This window comes from Lissotriton vulgaris, chromosome 5 (genome assembly GCF_964263255.1).
Source record: "Lissotriton vulgaris chromosome 5, aLisVul1.2, whole genome shotgun sequence".
Classification (NCBI taxonomy): domain Eukaryota; kingdom Metazoa; phylum Chordata; class Amphibia; order Caudata; family Salamandridae; genus Lissotriton; species Lissotriton vulgaris.
The window spans coordinates 2,034,221,973-2,034,242,892 of NC_141693.1; the positions used below are offsets into that span (position 1 = coordinate 2,034,221,973).

At 50.5% G+C, this 20,920-nt stretch overlaps 1 protein-coding gene across 4 annotated transcripts in view; it reads left to right on the forward strand.

Moving 5' to 3' along the window:
* Positions 1 to 20,351, forward strand: part of SLC25A25 (solute carrier family 25 member 25) — an 82,005-nt gene extending 61,654 nt beyond the window's left edge. For 2 of the 4 annotated variants that reach the window (XM_086924955.1, XM_086924957.1), the window contains exons 9-11: positions 16,552 to 16,702; positions 16,780 to 17,049; positions 17,123 to 20,351. In XM_086924955.1, the coding sequence (XP_086781081.1) occupies positions 16,552 to 16,702; positions 16,780 to 16,964 (336 nt within the window). In that variant the 3' untranslated portion in view covers positions 16,965 to 17,049; positions 17,123 to 20,351. Of the gene's footprint in view, positions 1 to 16,551; positions 16,703 to 16,779 lie in introns of all 4 variants that reach the window. The other 2 variants (XM_086924954.1, XM_086924956.1) reach the window with 1 other exon arrangement.
* The last annotated feature ends 569 nt before the right edge of the window (positions 20,352 to 20,920 follow it).

Consider the following 20,920-nt stretch of genomic DNA (forward strand, 5'->3'; position numbering starts at 1 on the left):
GCCCAGTCGGCGCCACAGACCCTATCGACGCCACAGACCCTATCGACTGATCATCATGGAACGGAGCCCGTTCAAGAGATGTCCCGTGTGCAACTCCAAGTATCCCCACATCGACGTCCACCCGGTGTGCGACAAGTGTCTGGCGCCGGATCATGATGAAGCCAGTTGCATGGCTTGTTCCTGTTTTCGATCCAAGAAGACGCTTAAGCATCGACGCGCTGCGCGCCAGGAGGCCCAGCGGACTGCACCGGCGCCTGTGGACATCTTCGATGCCGGGGATGATGAAGGAGCTGACCGGGAAGTTGGTGAAAACCTGTCTAATCCCGCGTCGGAGGTCGACTATAACTACGACGCGGACGCTGAAATGTTCGAAGCGGAAGAAGTCGTCGACGAGTCAGGAGACGACGATGGGGCCTTTGAGGCCATGGAAGATAGCTCGAGCGAAGAGCTAACTCAGACTGACATTGGGGCCGAAACGCTTCAAAATGCTCAGGTCGAGGGATCGCCACTAGGCCTTACCCAAGATCTTACAATCGGTTCTACGGCCCCGCCTCCGGGCTCTGCTACGGACATTGCTATTGAGCCGCACCCTGCAAAATTGAAACCGAAAGTAAAAACAACGGTCTCGACGCAAGCGAAAGCACTGGTGCCCCCCTCGAAACCAAAAGTGCGCATTTCCTTGGTCGGATCGAAGGCCTCGGAGCCGTCTGCACAGACGAAGCAGAAGGGTGTTGTCGATCCGAAGACACAGGTCAAGGGCGTCGAGACTAAGTCTGCCACGCCGAAGACAAAGGTTAAGGTGGTCGAACCGAGTAAATCGGCGCCAAAGATGGTCGACACCAACAAGGGACTCAGTGATCCGAAGGTTCTCGAGACTCAGCGTCAACAAGACAAGGCCAGAAGCAGCACACCACACGAGTCCACGTCCAGTGGTGCCTCGAAGGATACCGTCGACTCGGCGCGGCCGTCTGCCGCTTTCTCCAAGTAGGTGGCGGACTCCCTAAAGCGCATCAAGGAGAAGGCCTCGACTGTCGGCCCAAAAGATCCTCCACCTTCGAAGCCAGTCGATAAACCTCAAAAAGCGTCGACGCCCATTCACTTCACGTTGCCGCCGAAAGTGGCGCCGAAGGCTTTCACCCCTAGGATGGTCGCCAGCGTGACCGACAATATGCCCTCGGTGCCGAAGTCGACGACAGTAGTCCCGACCTTAAAGCATCGACAATCTTTGCTGGAACAACAGCAAGAACATTTTATCGATGCTGAGACAGGCAGACTTTACCTTCATAAACAGAAAATTGCCCCGGAACAGCCAATGGAGTACTATAAAATTCCTTTAAAGAAAAAGGATTCCACTTCAACTCCTGTTCTTGTGGAACCACTTTCTCCACATGGCCATGATGTCTCACTCACTTACTCTGACGTGGACGCTGGGGAAAGTGGTGATGATGAGTACAGCTATCCTGTCTACACCGACCCAGATGATACCAATGAACCCTGGGCAGCTGGTGCTGACCCAGGTGATCCTCATTCTACCCCAGACACTCAGCTCTATGCTGTAAAAACGTCGCCTACAGAGGATTCAGCGGCGTTTAATGCCCTCATTGAGAGGGCGGCTAAAAATCATGACGTCCAGCTCCATGCTGACCCCATTGAAGTGGACTTTCTTTTTGACACCTTTTCCGTCTCAGAGAGAACTGTCAAGACTCTGCCTATGTTGAAGGGTGTCTTAAAACATGCTGGGGAGATCTTTAAAGAGCCTACCAGAGCCAGAGTGATAAACCCTAGAATTGAGAAGAAGTATAAACCAGCGCCTTCTGACCCTACTTACATCAAGGGACAGTTGCCTTTGGACTCTTTTGTTGTCTCAAATGCCCGGAAGAGGGCTAATTCTCAAACAACGGGTGATGCTCCTCCCCCAGATAAGGAATCTAAGGTGTTTGAGGCATCAGGGAAAAGGGTGGCAGCTCAAGCGGCCAATATCTGGCGCATTTCAAATACACAAGCACTTCTAGCGAGGTATGACAGGGCACACTATGACACACTGGAGACCCTGTTGCAGCACCTGCCAGACGAATACAAAGAGGCAGCTGAGATGCTAATCCAAGAGGGGAAGCTAATATCCAATGCTTCTATTAAATGTGCACTGGACGCGGCTGACACCGCGCCAGAGCTGTCAACACTAGTCTCATGCTGAGACGACATGTCTGGCTCAGAATCTCGGGATTCAAGCCAGAGATACAAACCACCATTCTTAATCAGACAGTCAACCCTGATCATCTGTTTGGCCCAGAGGTGGACACCACCTTGGAAACGATCAAAAAGGACACAAACTGCTAAGTCCATGGGGGCCTTGCAGTCCCAGCAATTCAGGGGTGGTTCTTTTCGTCGCTCAAGCACTAGATGCGTTTCCAGAGGCCAGCTCTCCCAAACCACGCAGTACTATAAAGGCAACACGCAGTCCACATACACTAAACCAAGTCGAGGTGGATATCGTGGGAACAGCGCCAAAGGCAGGGGTCGTGGAACCAACAACTCCAGATCCTCTGCCACTAACAAACAGTGACGCCTTGTCACTGCCCCCCGACCACGCAACACCGGTCGGGGGGAGATTTCAACAGTTCCTGCCAGTCTGGAAATCCATCACCACAGACAGATGGGTCACACAGCTTATACAGTACGGTTATTGTCTGGAGTTAACATCCACTCCACATAACATACCCCCAAGACACCGTCCGATGTCCACCGAGCGTTTGCACTTATTGCAGCAGGAGGTCCTCGTCCTGCTGCAAAAAGGGGCAATCGAGCTTGTGCCTGTGGAAGAAAGAAACACATGAGTTTACTCACTGTACTTCTTGATACCAATAAAGGACGGGTCCCTCAGACCCCTCAATCAGTACATTCTATCGGAGCACTTTCACATGCTGACCCTGCAGCAAGTACTCCCGTTGCTCAGTCAGGGGGATTTTCTCGCAACTTTAGATCTAAAGGATGCGTATTTTCACATTCCGCTGCACCCGTCACACAAAAAATACCTCCGGTTCACCATCCAAAACCAGCACTACCAGTTCAAGGTTTTGCCTTTTGGGGTCACCACGGCACCCAGGGTGTTTATGAAGTGCCTGGCGACAGTGGCAGCACACATAAGGAGACAAAACATTCACGTCTACCCTTATCTGGACGACTGGCTCATCCAGGCAAAGTCAGCCCAGCAGTGTGCCGCCCACATGTCCCACACCATTCACCTTCTTCACGATCTGGGATTCTCACTGAATTACCCAAAGTCCCACCTGCAACCCGCCCACATAGGGCAGTATCTGGGTGTGACAATAAACACTCTGGCAGCCACAGCACAGCCAAATTCAGTGAGGGTCAACAGCATTCAATCGCTGATACAAGCATTCAGACCTCAACACTCGCTTCCAGCACGAGTGTTCATGCAGTTGATGGGCATGATGGCCTCCTGCATCTCCATAATCCCGCACGCGAGACTACATATGCGTCCGCTTCAGGAGTGCTTAGCACGTCAGTGGACTCGGGCTCACGGACAGTTGAAAGACCTAGTGTTGGTGAGCGGTCGGGCATACAACTCTCTGCATTGGTGGAATCCACAAAACCTTTGCCAGGGACGCCCATTCCAAGAGCCTGTGCCACAGATCATCCTAACGACGGACGCTTCTCTCCAGGGATGGGGAGCTCATGTCCTCCATTACACTGTGCAGGGACTATGGACACCACAGCAAAGGAAGATGCACATCAATGTTCTGGAACTGATGGCGATCTCCATGGCACTAAAAGCTTTCAAAGTACATCTGTCCAACAAGGTTGTGTTAAACCGGACGGACAACATGACGACCATGTACTACATTCAGAAGCAGGGAGGAACACACTCTCCACAGTTGTCTCATCTGGCTCAGAGCATGTGGAAGTGGGCCATTCAGAGAAACATCTTCCTCATGGCAGAACACCTCCCAGGCAAGGACAATCAGATGGCGGACCTGCTCAGCAGGTACAGCCACCAAATGCACGAGTGGGAGTTACATCCATCGGTACTTCACCCGTACTTCCAAAGGTGGGGTCATCCAGAGATAGACCTGTTCGCCACAAAGGAGAACGCAAAATGCCGAAGCTTTGCCGCCAGGTTTCCACACCCTCAGTCTCAAGGCAATGCGATATGGATGAACTGGTCAGGCAAATTTATGTACGCTTTTCCCCCAGCACCTCTAATACCGCTGGTGGCACGCAAGTTGAAGCAGCACTCAATGACGCTCATCCTGGTTGCTCCAACGTGGGATCGCCAACCATGGTACACCACGTTTCTGGAACTGTCCGTGGTACCGCATCAAAAGCTGCGCCTCACACCCAGGCTTTTGACGCAGAGCCATGGCGACATTCAGCATCCAGTTCCGCAACAGCTCAACCTGGGGATCTGGCTCCTGAGGTCTTAGAGTTTGGCTACCTCAACTTACCGCCTGACTGTATGGACATCATCCGGGAGGCAAGGAAGCCCACCACCAGAGCATGCTATGCGGCGAAATGGAAGCTGTTTGTCATTTATTGTGCAGGCCACAACATTAACCCGCTAGATGCCTCTATTCAAAACATCATTTGTTATCTATTACATCTGTACAAATGTAATCTGGCCTATGCTTCCATTTGCATACATTTATCCGCAATGGCTGCTTATCTACAAAACAGACAGCACCTCTCACTTTTTAGGGTGCCGGCCATTAAAGCCTTTCTGGAAGGACTCAAACGAGTCATTCCTCTGGGACGCCACCAGCTCCGAAGTGGAACCCCAATGTCAGCCTCCCCAGGCTGATGGGTACCCCTTTTGAACCACTGCATTCCTGCGAGATTCAATTCTTGACATGGAAAGTGGCTTTCCTTATAGCGATTATGTCGCTACGACGAGTTAGTGAACTCCAGGCCCTAACTATCCAAGAGCCATTTATTCAAATTCATTCTAACAGGGTGGTGCTTCGCGCTAACCCTAAATTCCTTCCTAAGGTAGTGTCTCAGTTCCATATCAACCAGACTATAGAGCTACCTGTGTTCTTCCAAAATCCAGAGTCACTGGCGGAGAGAATTCTCCACACACTTGACGTCAAAAGGGCCCTAATGTATTACATTGATAGGACCAAGGATTTTAGAAACACTAAACAACTCTTTGTTGCCTTTGCGCCACAACACAAAGGTAACCCCATTTCCAAGGCTGGTATAGCCAGGTGGATCGTTAAATGTATCCAGATCTGCTATCAGAAAGCCAAGCGCACTCTCACCATTCGACCACGGGCCCACTCCACCCGAAAGTTGGGGGCCTCCATGGCTTTCCTTGGAAATATTCCTTTGGAAGACATATGTAGAGCAGCCACATGGTCTACCACACACACATTTACAAAACATTACTGTGTTGATGTGCACTCCAAACAGCAGGCAGCTGTAGGGCAGGCTATTCTAAAAACACTTTTCCAAACTGCTGCAGCTGGCACAGGCGGCCGCCGTTAATGGAGGGACTGCTATGTATTCTATGCACAGATATGAATTCAGCAGCCCACATGCCTCGAACCGAATATGCTACTTACCAGTATGCATCTGTTCTTGGCATGTAGGGCTGCTGACATTCATATCGCCCGCCCTCTTCCCCAGCGCCTGTAGCGGCTGCAGCATTCACACATACTTCTGGCATGGTCGTCATTTACTTAGTTTCACTCCATCTTGGCCACAATGGCTAAAAACAATCTGAGGATGGAGTCTATGCCCATGCGCACTATAGTCCAGGAGAGGAGCCACCTATCTCGTGATACTTCGAAGATTCTTCCAGGACAACAATGTGCAATCATCCAGACCCAACACTAGGCGGCGATCTATGCACAGATATGAATGTCAGCAGCCCTACATGCCAAGAACAGATGCATACTGGTAAGTAGCATATTCGTTACCATACAGAATCAGCACTACCAATTCAAGGTACTGCCTTTCGGGGTGACAACAGCCCCCAGGGTGTTTACCAAGTGTCTAGCGACAGTAGCTGCGCACCTACGGAAAAACCATATTCACGTCTACCCCTATCTGGACGACTGGCTTATCCAAGCAAAGTCGGCCCAGCAATGTGCCAGCCACATGTCCCGCACTATTCACCTCCTACACAGCCTCGGATTCTCAATAAACTACACACAGTCTCATCTCCAACCCGCCCACGTACAACAATACTGGGGCCGACTATAGACACTCTGGCAGCAAAGGCACAGCCAAACCTAGCGAGACTCAACAGCATTCAATTGCTGATTCACAAATTCAGACCCCAACACTCGCTACCAGTACAGGTGTTTATGCAGTTGATAGGCATGATGGCCTTCCGGCATCTTCATAGTCCCTAACGCGAGACTACACATGCGTCCGCTTCAAGAGTGCTTAGCACAGCAGTGGAACCAGGCTCAAGGACAATTAAAAGACCTAGTGTTGGTGACCGGTCGCGCATACAACTCTCTGCATTGGTGGAATCCACAAAACCTTTGCAGGGGATGACCGTTCCAAGAGCCTGTACCACAAATAGTGTTGGTGACCGGTCGCATCTCTCCTGGGCTGGGGAGCGCATGTCCTCCATTACACAGTGCAGGGGCTATGGAGGACACAGCAAAAGAAGATACACATCAACCTATCGGAACTGATGGCAATCTTCATGGCAATGAAAGCTTTCAAGGTACATTTGTGCAACAGTCGTGTTGATCCGGACGGACAACAGGGCTGCCATGTACTACATACAGAAGCAGGGAGGGACACACTCTCCGCAGTTGTCACATCTAGCGCAAAGCATGTGGAAGTGGGCCATTCAGAGGAACATATACCTCATGGCGGAACACCTCCCAGGCAAGGACAACCAGATGGCGGATCTGCTCAGCAGGCACAGCCACCAAATGCACGAGTGGGAGATACATCCCTCAGTGCTCCAACCGTACTTCCAGCAGTGGGGTCATCCACAGATAGACCTGTTCGCCACAAGGGAGAACGCAAAATGCCAAAACTTCGCCGCCAGGTTTCCACATCCGCAGTCTCAAGGCAATGCGATATGGATTAACTGGTCAGGCAGGTTTGCCTACGCTTTTCCCCCAGCCCCGCTCATACCACTAGTGGCATGCAAACTGCGATAACACTCCATGACACTCATCCTAGTTGCTCCAACGTGGGCGAGGCAACCGTGGTACACCACGTTCCTCGAGCTTTCCGTGGTGCTTTATCAAAGGCTGCGATTAACACCCAGTCTTTTAACGCAGAGCCATGGAGACATTCAGCACCCAGATCCGCAACAGTTGAACCTTGCGATCTGGCTCCTGAAGTCATAGTTTGGTTACCTGAACCTGCCTCCTGAGTGTATGGATATTATCAAAGAGGCAAGACGACCTACAACCAGAGCATGCTATGCGGCGAAGTGGAAACGTTTTGTCATCTATTGTACCAATAATGACATAAATCCGCCTGATGCATCTACTCAAAACATCATATGTTACCTGTCACATTTACATAGATGCAATCTGGCGTATAGCTCCATGCGTATACACTTAGCTGCGATGGCGGCTTATTTTCAGAACAGGCAACACCTTTCCCTCTTCAGAGTACCTGCTATTAAAGCTTTTATGGAGGGACTCAAACAAGTGATTCCTCCAAGACACCCACCTTCACCTGTCTGGAACCTGAACGTGGTGCTGACCAGACTTATGGGACCGCCTTTTGAACCTCTACACTCGTGTGAGATACAATTTCTGACGTGGAAAGTGGCCTTTCTAGTAGCGATCACATCGCTAAGGAGAGTTAGTGAGCTTAAAGCCCTAACTATTCAGGAACCATTCATACAAATTCATGCAAATAGGGTAGTGCTACGTACACACCCAAAATGTATGCCAAAGGTGGTATCCCAGTTTCACATCAATCAGACTATCGAACTGCCAGTGTTCTTCCCAAATCCAGATTCAGTGGCAGAAAGAGCTCTACATACCCTGGATGTTAAAAGAGCTCTCCTGTACTATATAGACAGGACAAAACCTTTCAGAAAGACTAAGCAACTGTTTGTTGCCTTTTCACCACAGCACAACGGCAACCCCATTTCAAAATCGGGTATAGCCAGATGGATTAAGTGCATACAAATTTGTTATCAGAAAGCTAAACGCACATTAACAGTTCCCACGAGCGCATTCCACAAGCAAGTTAGGGGCATCCATGGCTTTCCTAGGAAACATTCCTCTAGAAGACATATGAAGAGCAGCCACATGGACTACCATACATACATTTACCAAACACTACTGCGTAGATGTACACTCCAAACAGCAGGCAGCTGTAGGACAGGCTGTACTCAAAACTCTTTTTCAGGCTGCTGCAGCTGGCATGGGCAACCACCGCTAGGGGGAACACTGCTATACATTCTATGCACAGATATGAATTCAGCAGCCCACATGCCTCAAACGGAATATGCTACTTACCAGTATGCATCTGTTCTTGGCATGTAGGGCTGCTGACATTCATATAGCCCTCCCTTCTCCCCGATGCCTGTTGCAGCTGTAGCACTCAGAATTATTCTTAGCATGGACATCACTTACTGTATCATACTCCATCCCTGCCACAATGGCGAAAAACAATCTAAGGATGGAGAGGATGCCCATGCGCACTGTAGTCCGGGGGAGGAGCCACCCATCTCGTGAAACTTCGAAGACTCTTCCAGGACAACAATTTGCAATCATCCGGACCCAACACTAGGCGGCGATCTATGCACAGATATGAATGTCAGCAGCCCTACATGCCAAGAACAGATGCATACTGGTAAGTAGCATATTCCTTACCCAGTATGCATCTGTTCTTTGCATGAAGAGCTGTAGATTCACATGCGCCCACCCGCCTCCCCGGGTACCTATACCTGTTAGTTTCTAACTTTATATACATATGCATGGACATCTCTATTCTTTACTTACTAACTCCATTCTCACCCTCTGCGCTTAAACAATGAATGTAGTTGATGCCCTTGCCCACTATCACCGAAAGGAGTAGTCACCTACCTTGCAACTGGAAAGACTTCTTCGAAGAAAAACCACTTGCAAACATCCGGACCCAACACTAGATGGCAGGCTAATCAAAGCATGTGAATCTACAGCTCTACATGCCAAGAACAGATGCTTACTGGGTAAGTAACATTATCCTTCTAGAAGGTGGGAAATGCCTTTTATGAAAGTGAACTTCTACAAGATGTACTTTTGACTAAACTCAGAGACTCCGTGAGCCATACAAAGGTAAACTCTCAGGTCTTCGTCAGGAGCCGCCTTTGAAAACACTGATGAGCTGCTCTGCAGAAAAATAACTTGCTCTTACGCTAAGATAAGGGCATTATTCGTGCTCATGTGGGTCTCCCTACCTGAATCTGTTTAAAACATGTTTCTGTAGTAGAGGATCTCTGTGTATAGTCATATTCTAGTGAATAGTCCCACTCATGTGCGTGGACCCCGGAGCAATCAAAAAAAAATCTCTTAAGATGTCTTCAGTGCAGTCCTGCATACACACTTAAGAGAAAATTAAAGGCAATAATGCAGCCTATTTTCACAAGGCTACACTGTCCAGTACTTCAACTAGAAATGCAAAGGATATCCCACCAATATCACATTGAACACAGTCTGCGAAGTTTCACCAATAGAGAAACTTCCCCTTCTCAAAATCCTTGGAATGATAGAGAGGAAGGATGGACAGACAAGCCCCATAGGCTGCCATTATGTGTCTGGAAAGGATACCCTGTTAAGAAAAAGGGTGATGGAAGACGTCTCTGTCTCAAAGGGGAAAGGGTCTTTACTCGCGTTTCTTCCTAGTGCAGAAGGACAAGAACGAGTTCAGGCCCATTCTGGATTTGCGACAAGCAAACCAATGGATTCGCAGGGAAAAGTTTGGCATGCTGTCTTTGCACCAGATCTATCCTCAGCTACAGAGGGGAGACTGGCTGTGCGCGATAGATCTGCAAGATGCGTACTTCCATGTGCCCATTGCACAGAAACACCGGAAGTTCCTGCGCTTCCTCTTCGGCACCAATCACTATCAGTACACCGTACTACCGTTTGGACTGACGTCTGCACCCAGGACTTTTTCGAAATGCATGGCTGTGGTGGCAGCTCACCTGCGCAAGACCAAGGTGTTTGTCTACCCTTACCTGGACGACTGGTTGATCAAGGCCTCCACCTTCCAGGAAGCACAATTGCACTCCAACAGGACGGCCGTCCTGCTGAACCTGCTCGGGTTGCACATAAATATATCCAAGTCTGTCCCGAATCCTGTCCAGAGCCTCCAGTACTTGGGAGCCTCCATCAATACGCTGTCAGCAAGCGCGTCTCCTTCGGAGGAGAGACGCTTATCGATTCTTCGGAAGACTCAGGCTCTCATAGCTGCTCCATCTACAACAGTGAGGATGGTGTCTTCTCTACTGGGGTCGAAGGCCTCTTGCATTTTCCTCACTCCACATGCGCGCCTACACATGAGGCCGCTGCAGGAATGTTTGGAGGATCAGTGGGACCAGAAGAGAGGGCGACAGGGTCCGGTTGTCGCTTCACGCCCGACAGTCCCTGAGATGGTGGTGCTCAGCAGAGAATCTCCTCAGAGGGGTTCCTTTCAATGAGGACATTCCCACTCAGACTATCGTGACAGATGCGTCTCTCCAGGGATTGGGAGCGCATTCAGACCATCTACAGATCCAGGGAACGTGGTCTCCAGCAGAGTCCACGTATCACATAAATTTCCTGGAACTCAGAGCTGTTCACTTGGCGCTGAAGGCCTTTCATCCGTCCTTCCAGACCAACTCCTTGCTTGGGCAGAAGGACAATACGACCACTATGTATTACCTCAACAAGCAGGGTGGCTCAAGATCGCGCGCACTGTCACAGGAAGCGCAGGCGATCTGGCACTGGCTGCTGGCCAGAGGATTGACGACAACGGCGACTCATCTGCCAGGTGTGCAGAATGTTCAGGCGGACGCCCTCAGCAGGTTGATCCAAGAAAACCACTAGTGGGTCATAAACGACCAGGTGCTCGACGATATCTTCACCATGTGGGGCACTCCCGATGTAGATCTATTCGCCACCGCCGAAAACAGAAAATGCTGCGACTTCGCCTCGAGGTATTACCAGCCGGGGACTCTAGGGAACGCGTTATGATCAGCTGGTCGAACAGCTTTCTGTATGCTTTTCCACCCATTTTCCTGATTCCGGCAGTGCTCATCAAGCTGTCCCAGTCCAGGGTGCAGATGATCCTCATCACTCTGGAATGGCCCAGACAGTGGTGGTTCACGGACCTGCTTCACCGGTCGCTCCTTCCTCACCAGCGGCTGCCGTGTCGGCCGGACCTTCTCACAAAGTTCGGGGGCAGATGGTGCACCCCAACCTCTCATCGTTGAGTTTGGCGGCATGGGTCCTGAAATAGTGCAATATGGCCACTTGAATCTCCCTGAGGATTGCATGGACTTATTGAAGGAGGCTAAGAGGCCTTCCACTAGGACTTCTTACGCTTACAAGTGGAAGAGATTCTGCATCTGGTGCACGTCTAAGAACTATGATCCGACGACCTGCAAGGAGGATGTCATCCTTCCATACCTTCTGCATCTAGCTCAGTCTGGCCTTAATTTCCATTCCATCAAGGTTCACCTCGCTGCATTGACTGCATACAGAAAATGCCCTTCGCAAACATCCTTCTTCCAGATTCCTGTGATAAAGGGTTTTTTGGAAGGGTTGAAGGTGTTCCCTCCTGTTCGGCTGCCTTTGCCTTCGTGGGAGCTGAATGTGGTGCTGTCCAGGTTGATGAAGGAACCTTTTGAGCCTATTCACAAGGCTTCACTGCAGCACCTGTCGTGGAAGGCGGCGTTCCTCGTGGCCATTACATCGGCCCGCAGGGTGAGTGAAATTCAGGCATTGTGTTGCCAGGAACCTTCTACTGTATTTCATGCTGCTACGGTTGTCCTGCGTACTCGCCCTAAGTTCCTTCCTAAGGTGGTCTCTGATTTTCATGTTAATCAGACTATAACTTTGCCAACGTTTTTTCAGATTAGCTTTATTCGATTTTGATACATAAAATCATAAAAGCAACATTCATTATATACACCACTGAGAACCATTTCATTACAATAATTAATAATACATTAAGACATTATTAAATCAGTTCAAACGAATTGCTAGTCACTGGATACCACTGCTAAAAAACACTTCATGGAAAATAATTTGGGATGGGGTTGTTGAAACCATTCTGTACATACACACTCCGATCCGGCCGATAATCTCTAAACTTGTTCTTTCTGAAAAATTGTGTTTTCTCTCTAGTCTTGTATTTAAGGGCCGAGGGTAGCGGGACCTAGGGTAGAAATCATGGAGTCCCCAGACCGAGATCGGGCCATCCCCTAATTGTGGAAACCAGGTTTGTAAATAAGGCACGACCTGGTCACTCCAGAATCTAACTAACACCAGGTCGCCTGGGAGAACTTTTGGAAGGGGGCCGAGCCAACCCACCCTTCTAACACTTCGAATAGCGCCATCAATGTTCACTGTCAAGGGTCGGTTCCTAGACAGCCAATAGATGACCTTGTTTTAGATCCTCTAGTCTCTCGGTTTTTCCCTTTGCAATTGGTAAAACACCAGTGAGAACACAAACAAAGGGGGCAGCCATTGGAGGCAAATGTATATGTTTAGTATAATCTAGATTATTAGTTTTCTCCTCATGAGGTGTGGGAACGTCTGGCACCCCTACATCAGCAATGATACTCTTGGTGGTAGTGGGCTCGATATCGGATGACGAGGAGATACATGGGCGGTTCTGTAGGACCGTAGGTCTGTTGAGAGGGATGCTATTTCTTTGAGGAGCTAACTTAGAAACCACGGTAGCGGGTAAGGGCTGTGGTTGGCTAAGTCCTGCCAGGTTCTTATTAGGTTGAGTCGGTGCCCTAATTGAGGTCTCTATATCCCTTAACCTATTCCCTAGTGAGTTGATTCTTGCAGTCAAAGGGGATATTCGAGAGGTGACCAGGCGTTTAATCAGGTCCAGAAGAGCTGCCTGGTAGGGGGGTGCAAAGGATTCAATGTTATCGCAGGCCTGGGAAGCTGTAGGTAGGGTGCTGACGGACGTGAGGAACTTGTGCAAGGCTGTAGCAGTTTTGCTTCCCTCCCCATGCAGTTATCCCCGGAACGCTTTCTTTTGACCGTAGGCGTTTTAGGGTTCCCAAGTTGTTTGGTGTTTGCTTTTACTGACGGGGATAAGGGAGGGGCAGCCAGAAAGTTATCGTTTGCATTCAATAATGAGCTAGACTGCAAATGTACGGGAAGTATTGGGCTGGAAAGGGCTTGGGGTGGGTCTCCTATGGTTTCGACTGGTGCATATTGAATGTGACATAGGGCATTCAATTCCTCCAACCAGGACAAACTTGATGCTGTGTCGGCTAGCTGTGCCTCGGGGTGTTAGCAGGCTACGCTATGTGAGGGCAAACAAGTTTCTAGATCTTCCAAATCATGAATAACGGGTAATAATACCCTGTCTACATAGCAGTCTAACCTCCCCCTACTAGAGTCACTTGGGGGAATACTGGGTTTGGGAGCCCCCTTAAGAGGCATGGCGAAGGTGCAACAAACAGAGTCCCGCAAAAAGTCAATGAAAGTCCCAGTGTCTTGAGGCGACAGTATGAGCAGAGATGTAGGTCAAAGTCTCACTATACCTTGTTCAGTAGGAGCCAAGGGGGGTGGCCCGTCCCGTCCTTCTCGGTCCTCTGAGGGCCACAGAGGGCCCACCCTTTGCCCGGGCTTAGCCTGGCGCGTCCCGAGCGCGACGAGGGTGCAGGCGAGTCTTTATGCGCCCCCTGGCACCTAGGAAATGCGTAATGAGCCCCTGTGGCTCCTGGGGCTTGCAGTCTGGCAAGTGGTCTGTGGCGCTGGACCGGCGGAGCAAAGCCCGGCCAGTCGGTGAGGGCGGGGGGCGGAGCTAAGCCCGGCCGCGATGCAAGGAAACACCCACAAACACGAACACCGATGGACTCTGCTGCAGGCGAGTCTTTATGCGCCTCCTGGCGTGTGGGAAATGCACAATGAGCTCCTGTGGCTCCTGGGGCTTGCAGTCTGGCAAGTGGTCTGTGGCGCTGGACCGGCGGACCAAAGCCCGGCCGGTTGGTGAGGGCGTGGGGCGGAGCTAAGCCCGGCCGCGATGCAAGGAAACACCCACAAACACGAACCCAACGTTTTTTCAGAACCCTTCCACTCCAGCGGAACGCTCTCTTCATTCCCTAAATGTCAGAAGGGTGTTGAAATTCTACCTGGATAAGACCAAGGGTATTCGTAGATACGACCAATTGTTTGTCAACTAAGGATTGTTTAGGATCTGGCTACGTCAAAACAGTCCATCTCTAGGTATATTGTGTCATGTATCCAGCTATGTTATCAGAAAGCAAACAAGACCTTAGGGGGTAAGCCTAAGGCTCATTCTACCAGGGGCAAAGCAGCTACAACAGCTTTGCTTCGAAATGTTTCCATTGCAGAGAGCTGCAGGGCTGCGACATATCTTTGCTAAGCATTACTGTCTGGACTCTGATGCCAGAGCAGATGCTCAGGTGGGGCAGGCTTCGTTAAGGAATCTGTTTGCACAGTAGTGGTGTTGTCATTTTCTCCACCGCCGCGTTGTTTGTGGGGATGGGCTTGCCATTCTATTCACTAGATTATGACTATACACAGAGATCCCCTACTACAGAAGGAGTAGTTTCTGTCCTGTAGCTCCAGTTCTGTAGTAGGGGTATCTGTTAGTCATAAGCGCCCGCCCGCCTCTGTGGAGAAAATGGTACTGTAATGTATGCTACAGGCCTTGTTTAATACACCTTCAAAAAGAACTGAAAGTATAAGGACTATTGCTGTGTATCCTGGGATACCGAGGGTCTCTGGAGAGTTCCTTAAAGGCACGGTATCCTGTTTCCAGGCACATAATGGCAGCCTATGGGGCTTGTCTGTCCATCCCTTCCTCTCTATCATTCCAAGGATTTTGTAAAGGGGAAGTTTATCTTTTGGTGAAACTTAGCAGACTGTGTTCAATGTGATATTGGTGGGATATCCTTTGCATTTCTAGTTGAAGTACTGGACAGTGTAGCCTTGTGAATATAGGCTGCATTATTGTCTTTAATTCTCTCTTAAGTGTCTGTGCAGGACTGCACTGAAGACAGCTTAAGAGATTATTTTTGATTTCTCCGGGGTCCACGCACATGTGCGGGACTATTCAATAGATTATGACTATAACAGAGATCCCCTACTACAGAACTGGAGTAAGAAACTACTCATTATTAACCGTGCTATTGACAGGTGTGCTTCTGTCCATGGTGTGGCACCTACCACAGTGATACGACTTATCTGTTCGAGGCATGTGGGCTGCTGAATTCATATCTGTGCATAGATCGCCGCCTAGTGTTGGGTCCGGATGATTGCACATTGTTGTCCTGGAAGAGTCTTCGAAGTATCACGAGATAGGTGGCTCCTCCCCTGGACTACAGTGCGCATGGGCATCGCCTCCATCCTCAGATTGTTTTTTTCCGCCATTCGGTTCGGATGTCTTGAATTCCCTCTTGTCGGAATCGGTAAAACACTTTCTTAAGACCAAAAGGTCTTTAGTCTAATACGTCGGTATTGTCTTGCGTTCGGTCTTAGTTCTTCCAGCTCGGTCCCGAGCCGGATTCCCTACACCCGCGTGCTTTCGACGTGGAAGGCCCAGTCGACGCTTCAGACCCTATCGACCGTTCATCATGGACCGTAGTCAATTTAAAAGATGTCCCGTCTGCAACTCGAAGTATCCCCACATCGACGTCCACCCGGTGTGCAACAAGTGTCTGTCGCCGGACCATGATGAAGCCAAGTGTATGGCTTGTTCCCGCTTCAGGTCCAAGAAGACGATTAAGCTTCGACGAGCTGCGCGCCAGGAGGCCCAGCATGCTGCACCGGCGCCTGTGGACATCTTTGATGCAGGGGATGTCGAGCAAGAATCTATCCAGGACATTAGTGAGTCGAACCCCGCGTCGGACGTCGACTACGACACGGATGCCTTGGCTATTAGATCTCTTGCTGCCGAATGTAAAGCAGCTGCGTGGAGGTCTGCTCGCACCCAAACATGGCCTCCGTGCGTACAGGAGGGGTCACCGCCATGCTTCACCCTGCCCAGCTGGTCTACCGTGGCCACACGTCAGTCTCCCTCCCACACTTGCCGTAGTACTGGACACGGAGGGCAGAGTGGTGCAGCGTCCACATGTAAGCGAGGAGCTTTCATGCCATTGTATTTGTGTTTTTAATTGTTGTTGGAGGGGTTTTATTTCAATACAATGGTTTGTTTGATGTAATTGCTCTGAATAAAATGAGCCTTCTGAGCTCTAAAATGTTGAACCTTCCCGCCCCGGGGCCAGGCCACCCGCCCGCCCTGGGGCCAGGCTGCCCCGGGGCCAGGCCACCCGCCCGCCCCGGGGCCCGGCCACCATCCCCATTAATTGCCCGACTTAGTTCTCATATTCATGCAGGTTTTGTCTGTTTGATGTTTCAGACTCTGAAGAACGCCTGGCTGCAGAGATTTGCCGTTAACAGCGCCGACCCTGGGGTCTTCGTCCTCCTGGCCTGTGGGACAATCTCCAGCACATGTGGCCAGCTGGCCAGCTACCCGCTGGCCCTGGTGAGGACGCGCATGCAAGCCCAAGGTGAGGTGTCCACTCTTCTGAGAGAACCCAGCCTGCTTCCTTCAGTCACTGGCCCCTAACCTTGTGTTTCTTTGCAGCCTCCATCGAGGGAGCCCCCCAGGTCAGCATGACCAGCCTTTTCAAGCATATCCTAAAAACAGAAGGGGCGTTCGGCCTGTACCGCGGTCTAGCCCCCAACTTCATGAAAGTGATTCCGGCCGTCAGCATCAGCTACGTGGTTTATGAGAACTTGAAAATCTCTCTGGGAGTGCAGTCCCGGTGAAGGTCCCGACTGAGCCCTCCACTTTGGGCAAAGCCCATGGTGCACCACCCTCATTCTGTGAATGCATGAACACTGATGTGACTGAGCACCGAGCTGCTGCTTCAGAAGTGGCCTCTGAGTGGCCTAGGAGGGCGCTCTCTAGGGTGACCCCTCTGCAGATGCCCTCAGGGCCCCCAGCTGTTTGACACATCTGCTGCCTACATGGAGCATTTCAGGGACAGAGGTCCCAACAGATATTTATTGCCAATGTTTACATTTGTTGTGTTAGAATGTATTCATGTTGTTTTTCGTGTTTTTGTTTTGAAGCATATCGAACGGTGCTGCTGCTGGCACAGTGTGTGTGAAGGTGCCTCTGTGACCCCATGGCTAAAACTCCTGTCCTCAACCCCCTTGTACAGCCTTGGGTTGATGCACTGTTATTGGCTGAAGTGTGGTGCGAATGCAGCAGATCGAGGAAAGACAGGGCTCTGCTTTTGGGTGGGGCCTCCAAGCGGGCAAGCAGTATTGTATTTATTTCATACATGTGAATCTGATGTAGCAGCAGAAGGTTGAGATTTGGCTCACCCTGAGCCGAGTATCTGTGGACGAGGCTCGACCCTTCCTAGTCCACTGTGTTCACAGTGCTCCTCATCGAGCCCTGGGGTACGCTACGGGGCCGGGTACCCCACAGTGCACCCTGGGTGAGGCTCTCCCCTTACTTGTCCACTAGTGCTGCTCATCGAGCCCTGGGGTACGCTACTGAGCCAAGTACCCAGTAGTGCACCATGGGCGAGGCTTGACCCTTCCTGGTCCACTAGTGCTCCTTATCGAGCCCGGGGGGTATGCTACGGGGCCGGGTACCCCACAGTGCACCGTGGGTAAGGATCGAACCTTCCTGGTCCACTAGTGCTCCTCATCGAGCCCTGGGGTACACTACGGGCCGGGTACCCCACAGTGCACCGTGGGTAAGGATCGAACCTTCCTGGTCCACTAGTGCTCCTCATCGAGCCCTGGGGTACGCTACAGGGCCGGGTACCCTGTAGTGCACCCTGGGTAAGGCTCTCCCCTTCCTGGTCCACTAGTGCTGCTCATCGAGCCCTGGGGTACGCTACTGAGCCAAGTACCAAGTAGTGCACCATGGGCGAGGCTTGACCCTTCCTGGTCCACTAGTGCTCCTCATCGAGCCCTTGGGTACGCTACGGGCCAGGTACCCCACAGTGCACCGTGGGTAAGGATCGAACCTTCCTGGTCCATAAGTGCTGCTCATCGAGCCCTGGGGTACGCTACGGGGCTGGGTACCCCACAGTGCACCGTGGGTAAGGATCGAACCTTCCTGGTCCACTAGTGCTGCTCATCGAGCCCTGGGGTACGCTACGGGGCCGGGTACCCCACAGTGCACCGTGGGTAAGGATCGAACCTTCCTGGTCCACTAGTGCTCCTCATCGAGCCCTGGGGTACGCTACGGGTACCCCATAGTGAAAGTTGTGGGTGCAAGGGCAGTACAGCGCTCCCAGCATTACTGCAGCTCTGCAGAATGCATTCTTTCTCTGATGGTTAAGGCTTTACATCAATGCCATTTGATCGCCCCTGGCATACTGTATAAACGGCTTCCAGATCATCTTGGTCCAGTTGTGGTGCTTAAATATCTGCCTTTTGAAATCTGGCACATTTAAAGGCGGCTTTTAACTCCTGAAGCTGCTCCCTTTGCGATGACCTTTGCTTCCATGCACTGTAGTTGCTGACCTATTGTTGGCTGTAGGTGTCTGTTCTGTGTGCCCCTGTCACAGAGGGCACACCCCCTTCCCCAGTGTCCCCCTATTGAGACAGTGTTGTCTTCCACCTATGTGCCCTTTCACAGGGTGTCCCCAAACCATTCTACGGTGTCACCCTCTGCTTTCTCCTGTGTGTCCAGTCAGGATGTCTCTGCCCAGACCCTGACAAAAGACCAGTTACTTGTGCTCGCTCGCATGCCGTCTGGCCTTTCCTTCTCCTTCTGCCCGGTCACTGGCATTATCCAGTTGCAACTTCGGCACCATTTATGCTGTGCCCCATTGTAGGCTCTGTCCAGGCCTGGCCAGCAGCCAGTTCCCTTGTGGGGCGACTCGCATGCTTTGGTTGGTGCTGACCCCTCTTGTTCACTGGCTTTACCCATTGCCAGCTTGTGCCCATCCTACATTCAGTCAAGGCTCTGCCCTGGCCGTGACAAGAGACCGGTTTCCCATGCGCACATCCGCACGCTGTGCTGGCACACCCATTTGTAGCTTCTGATCATATTACTGTGCCCAGGCAAAGACTGCGCAAATAGCTTCGAACAGATAACCTGCCAAGTGGAGGCGAGAGAGTGTGTACTGACGGTATACCCAGGAAGCTTGAGGACAGCAGGGTAGTTTGGGGGTCTGAAGACTGGCCCCTGGGCATAGAGTGTGCCTAGTGCATTGTTTGACGTGTTGGGGTGCGGATCTCTGCCATGCCCGTCTGATCACCTGTCCTCATTTCGAGGGAGATACTGTCCATTGCAGAATGAAGTCAGTGGACGCCATTCCTAGTCTGAAGGGATCAGCACATTCCATTTAACCAGAGACAGGTTTTACTGAATATTTATTTTCTATTTATTTTGAGTAATTCATTTCAAATTATTTTATATACTGACGTGTCTTGTTCCAAATGTCTCTGAAACATTTTATTTTCATAAGCTTGAGGCTCATGTTTGCCTCTGCGGCTGTAGTGGAGTTCAAGGGATGTGTGGTCTACCTATCCCAAGCGGATAGATTCTTTCAGAGGAATAGTTTTGTGTAAGAGTAACATGAAGACAATTTCTGTTAATTCTTCCTGGAGGTGTGTTGAGAAGGAATCCGGTCCTGGCCTTGCCAGACATGAGGCAAGAAGGTGGAGCTTTTTGGAAGGAATGAAAGTCTCAGGGAGGCAGGAAGCAGCGACTAGCTCCTGTGACTGACCACAGGACACTTTGCACTTTAATTATTCCATAACCTTTGGTGGCTGTAGAATGATGTTTACTTCCTGCACCGGACACGTCCTCACTGGGGGCTTGGACGACTGCCTTTTCCCCCATGTGTCCCTGGATTTTCAGTGTTAAAAGTTGGTTTTGTCAGTCTGAATGGGTTATGGCTCAAGGTGATTCCCTGGAAATGTTTGAATTTTGAGATGTGGTGTGTCAGAGAGTAGCTGTAAACCTGCTCTTTGAGTGAGTCGGATAATAGCTGAAAACCTTCTCTTTGCTGCTCTGTTGAACCGTTGTTGCCTAATGACCAGGGATTTGTAGACTGCAGCAATGAATCAATGCAAAACCTAACAACCTGCCTGTTACTTTAACTCCAAGCTGCAAAACCAAACCATGTTATCTTGGCATAGAATTGTATTAAAGAACTTAATAACTCTGCTCTGTCTTTATCTCTTGTCTCAAAGCGCTATGTGTTGTTGTTCTGCATCTTGAGTTTTCAATGATATTCATAAACTCATTTCTCATCCAAGAATTCCTTTCCAGATTCATACATGGAGTAATTCTTGCCACCATGCCATGCTGGACCTCAAAAACAGCAAACTTTAAGTTAATAAAATCTGTTTGTACAATGCTCCTGCCGTACATACACATGGTCTGCATACTCCTGCCTTCTAGTGTTGAGCTTGAGTGTTTGTAAATTGTTTTACTTCAAAGAAGTCTAATCAATCGTGATGTTTGAGTTCTCCATATGCTGGCGTTGCGCATGGCCACTGCCTCCATGTTAGCTTAGTTTGTGCTGCTCGTGGGTCTGTACGCGGTAACCGGAGCTCCAGGATCGAGGCACTCGTCAACGATTTCTCCACCATCCCCAGTCTTCTGTTCGGCACATTGTACAGTAATATACTACTGCTGACTCGCTACCGAGATCTTTGACACAGAGGATCACCAGACACTTCACCGCTAGGCCTCAAGCATGTGCTTGATGTGTCTCCCTCGAAGATGCCTAGCAGGTAATGGA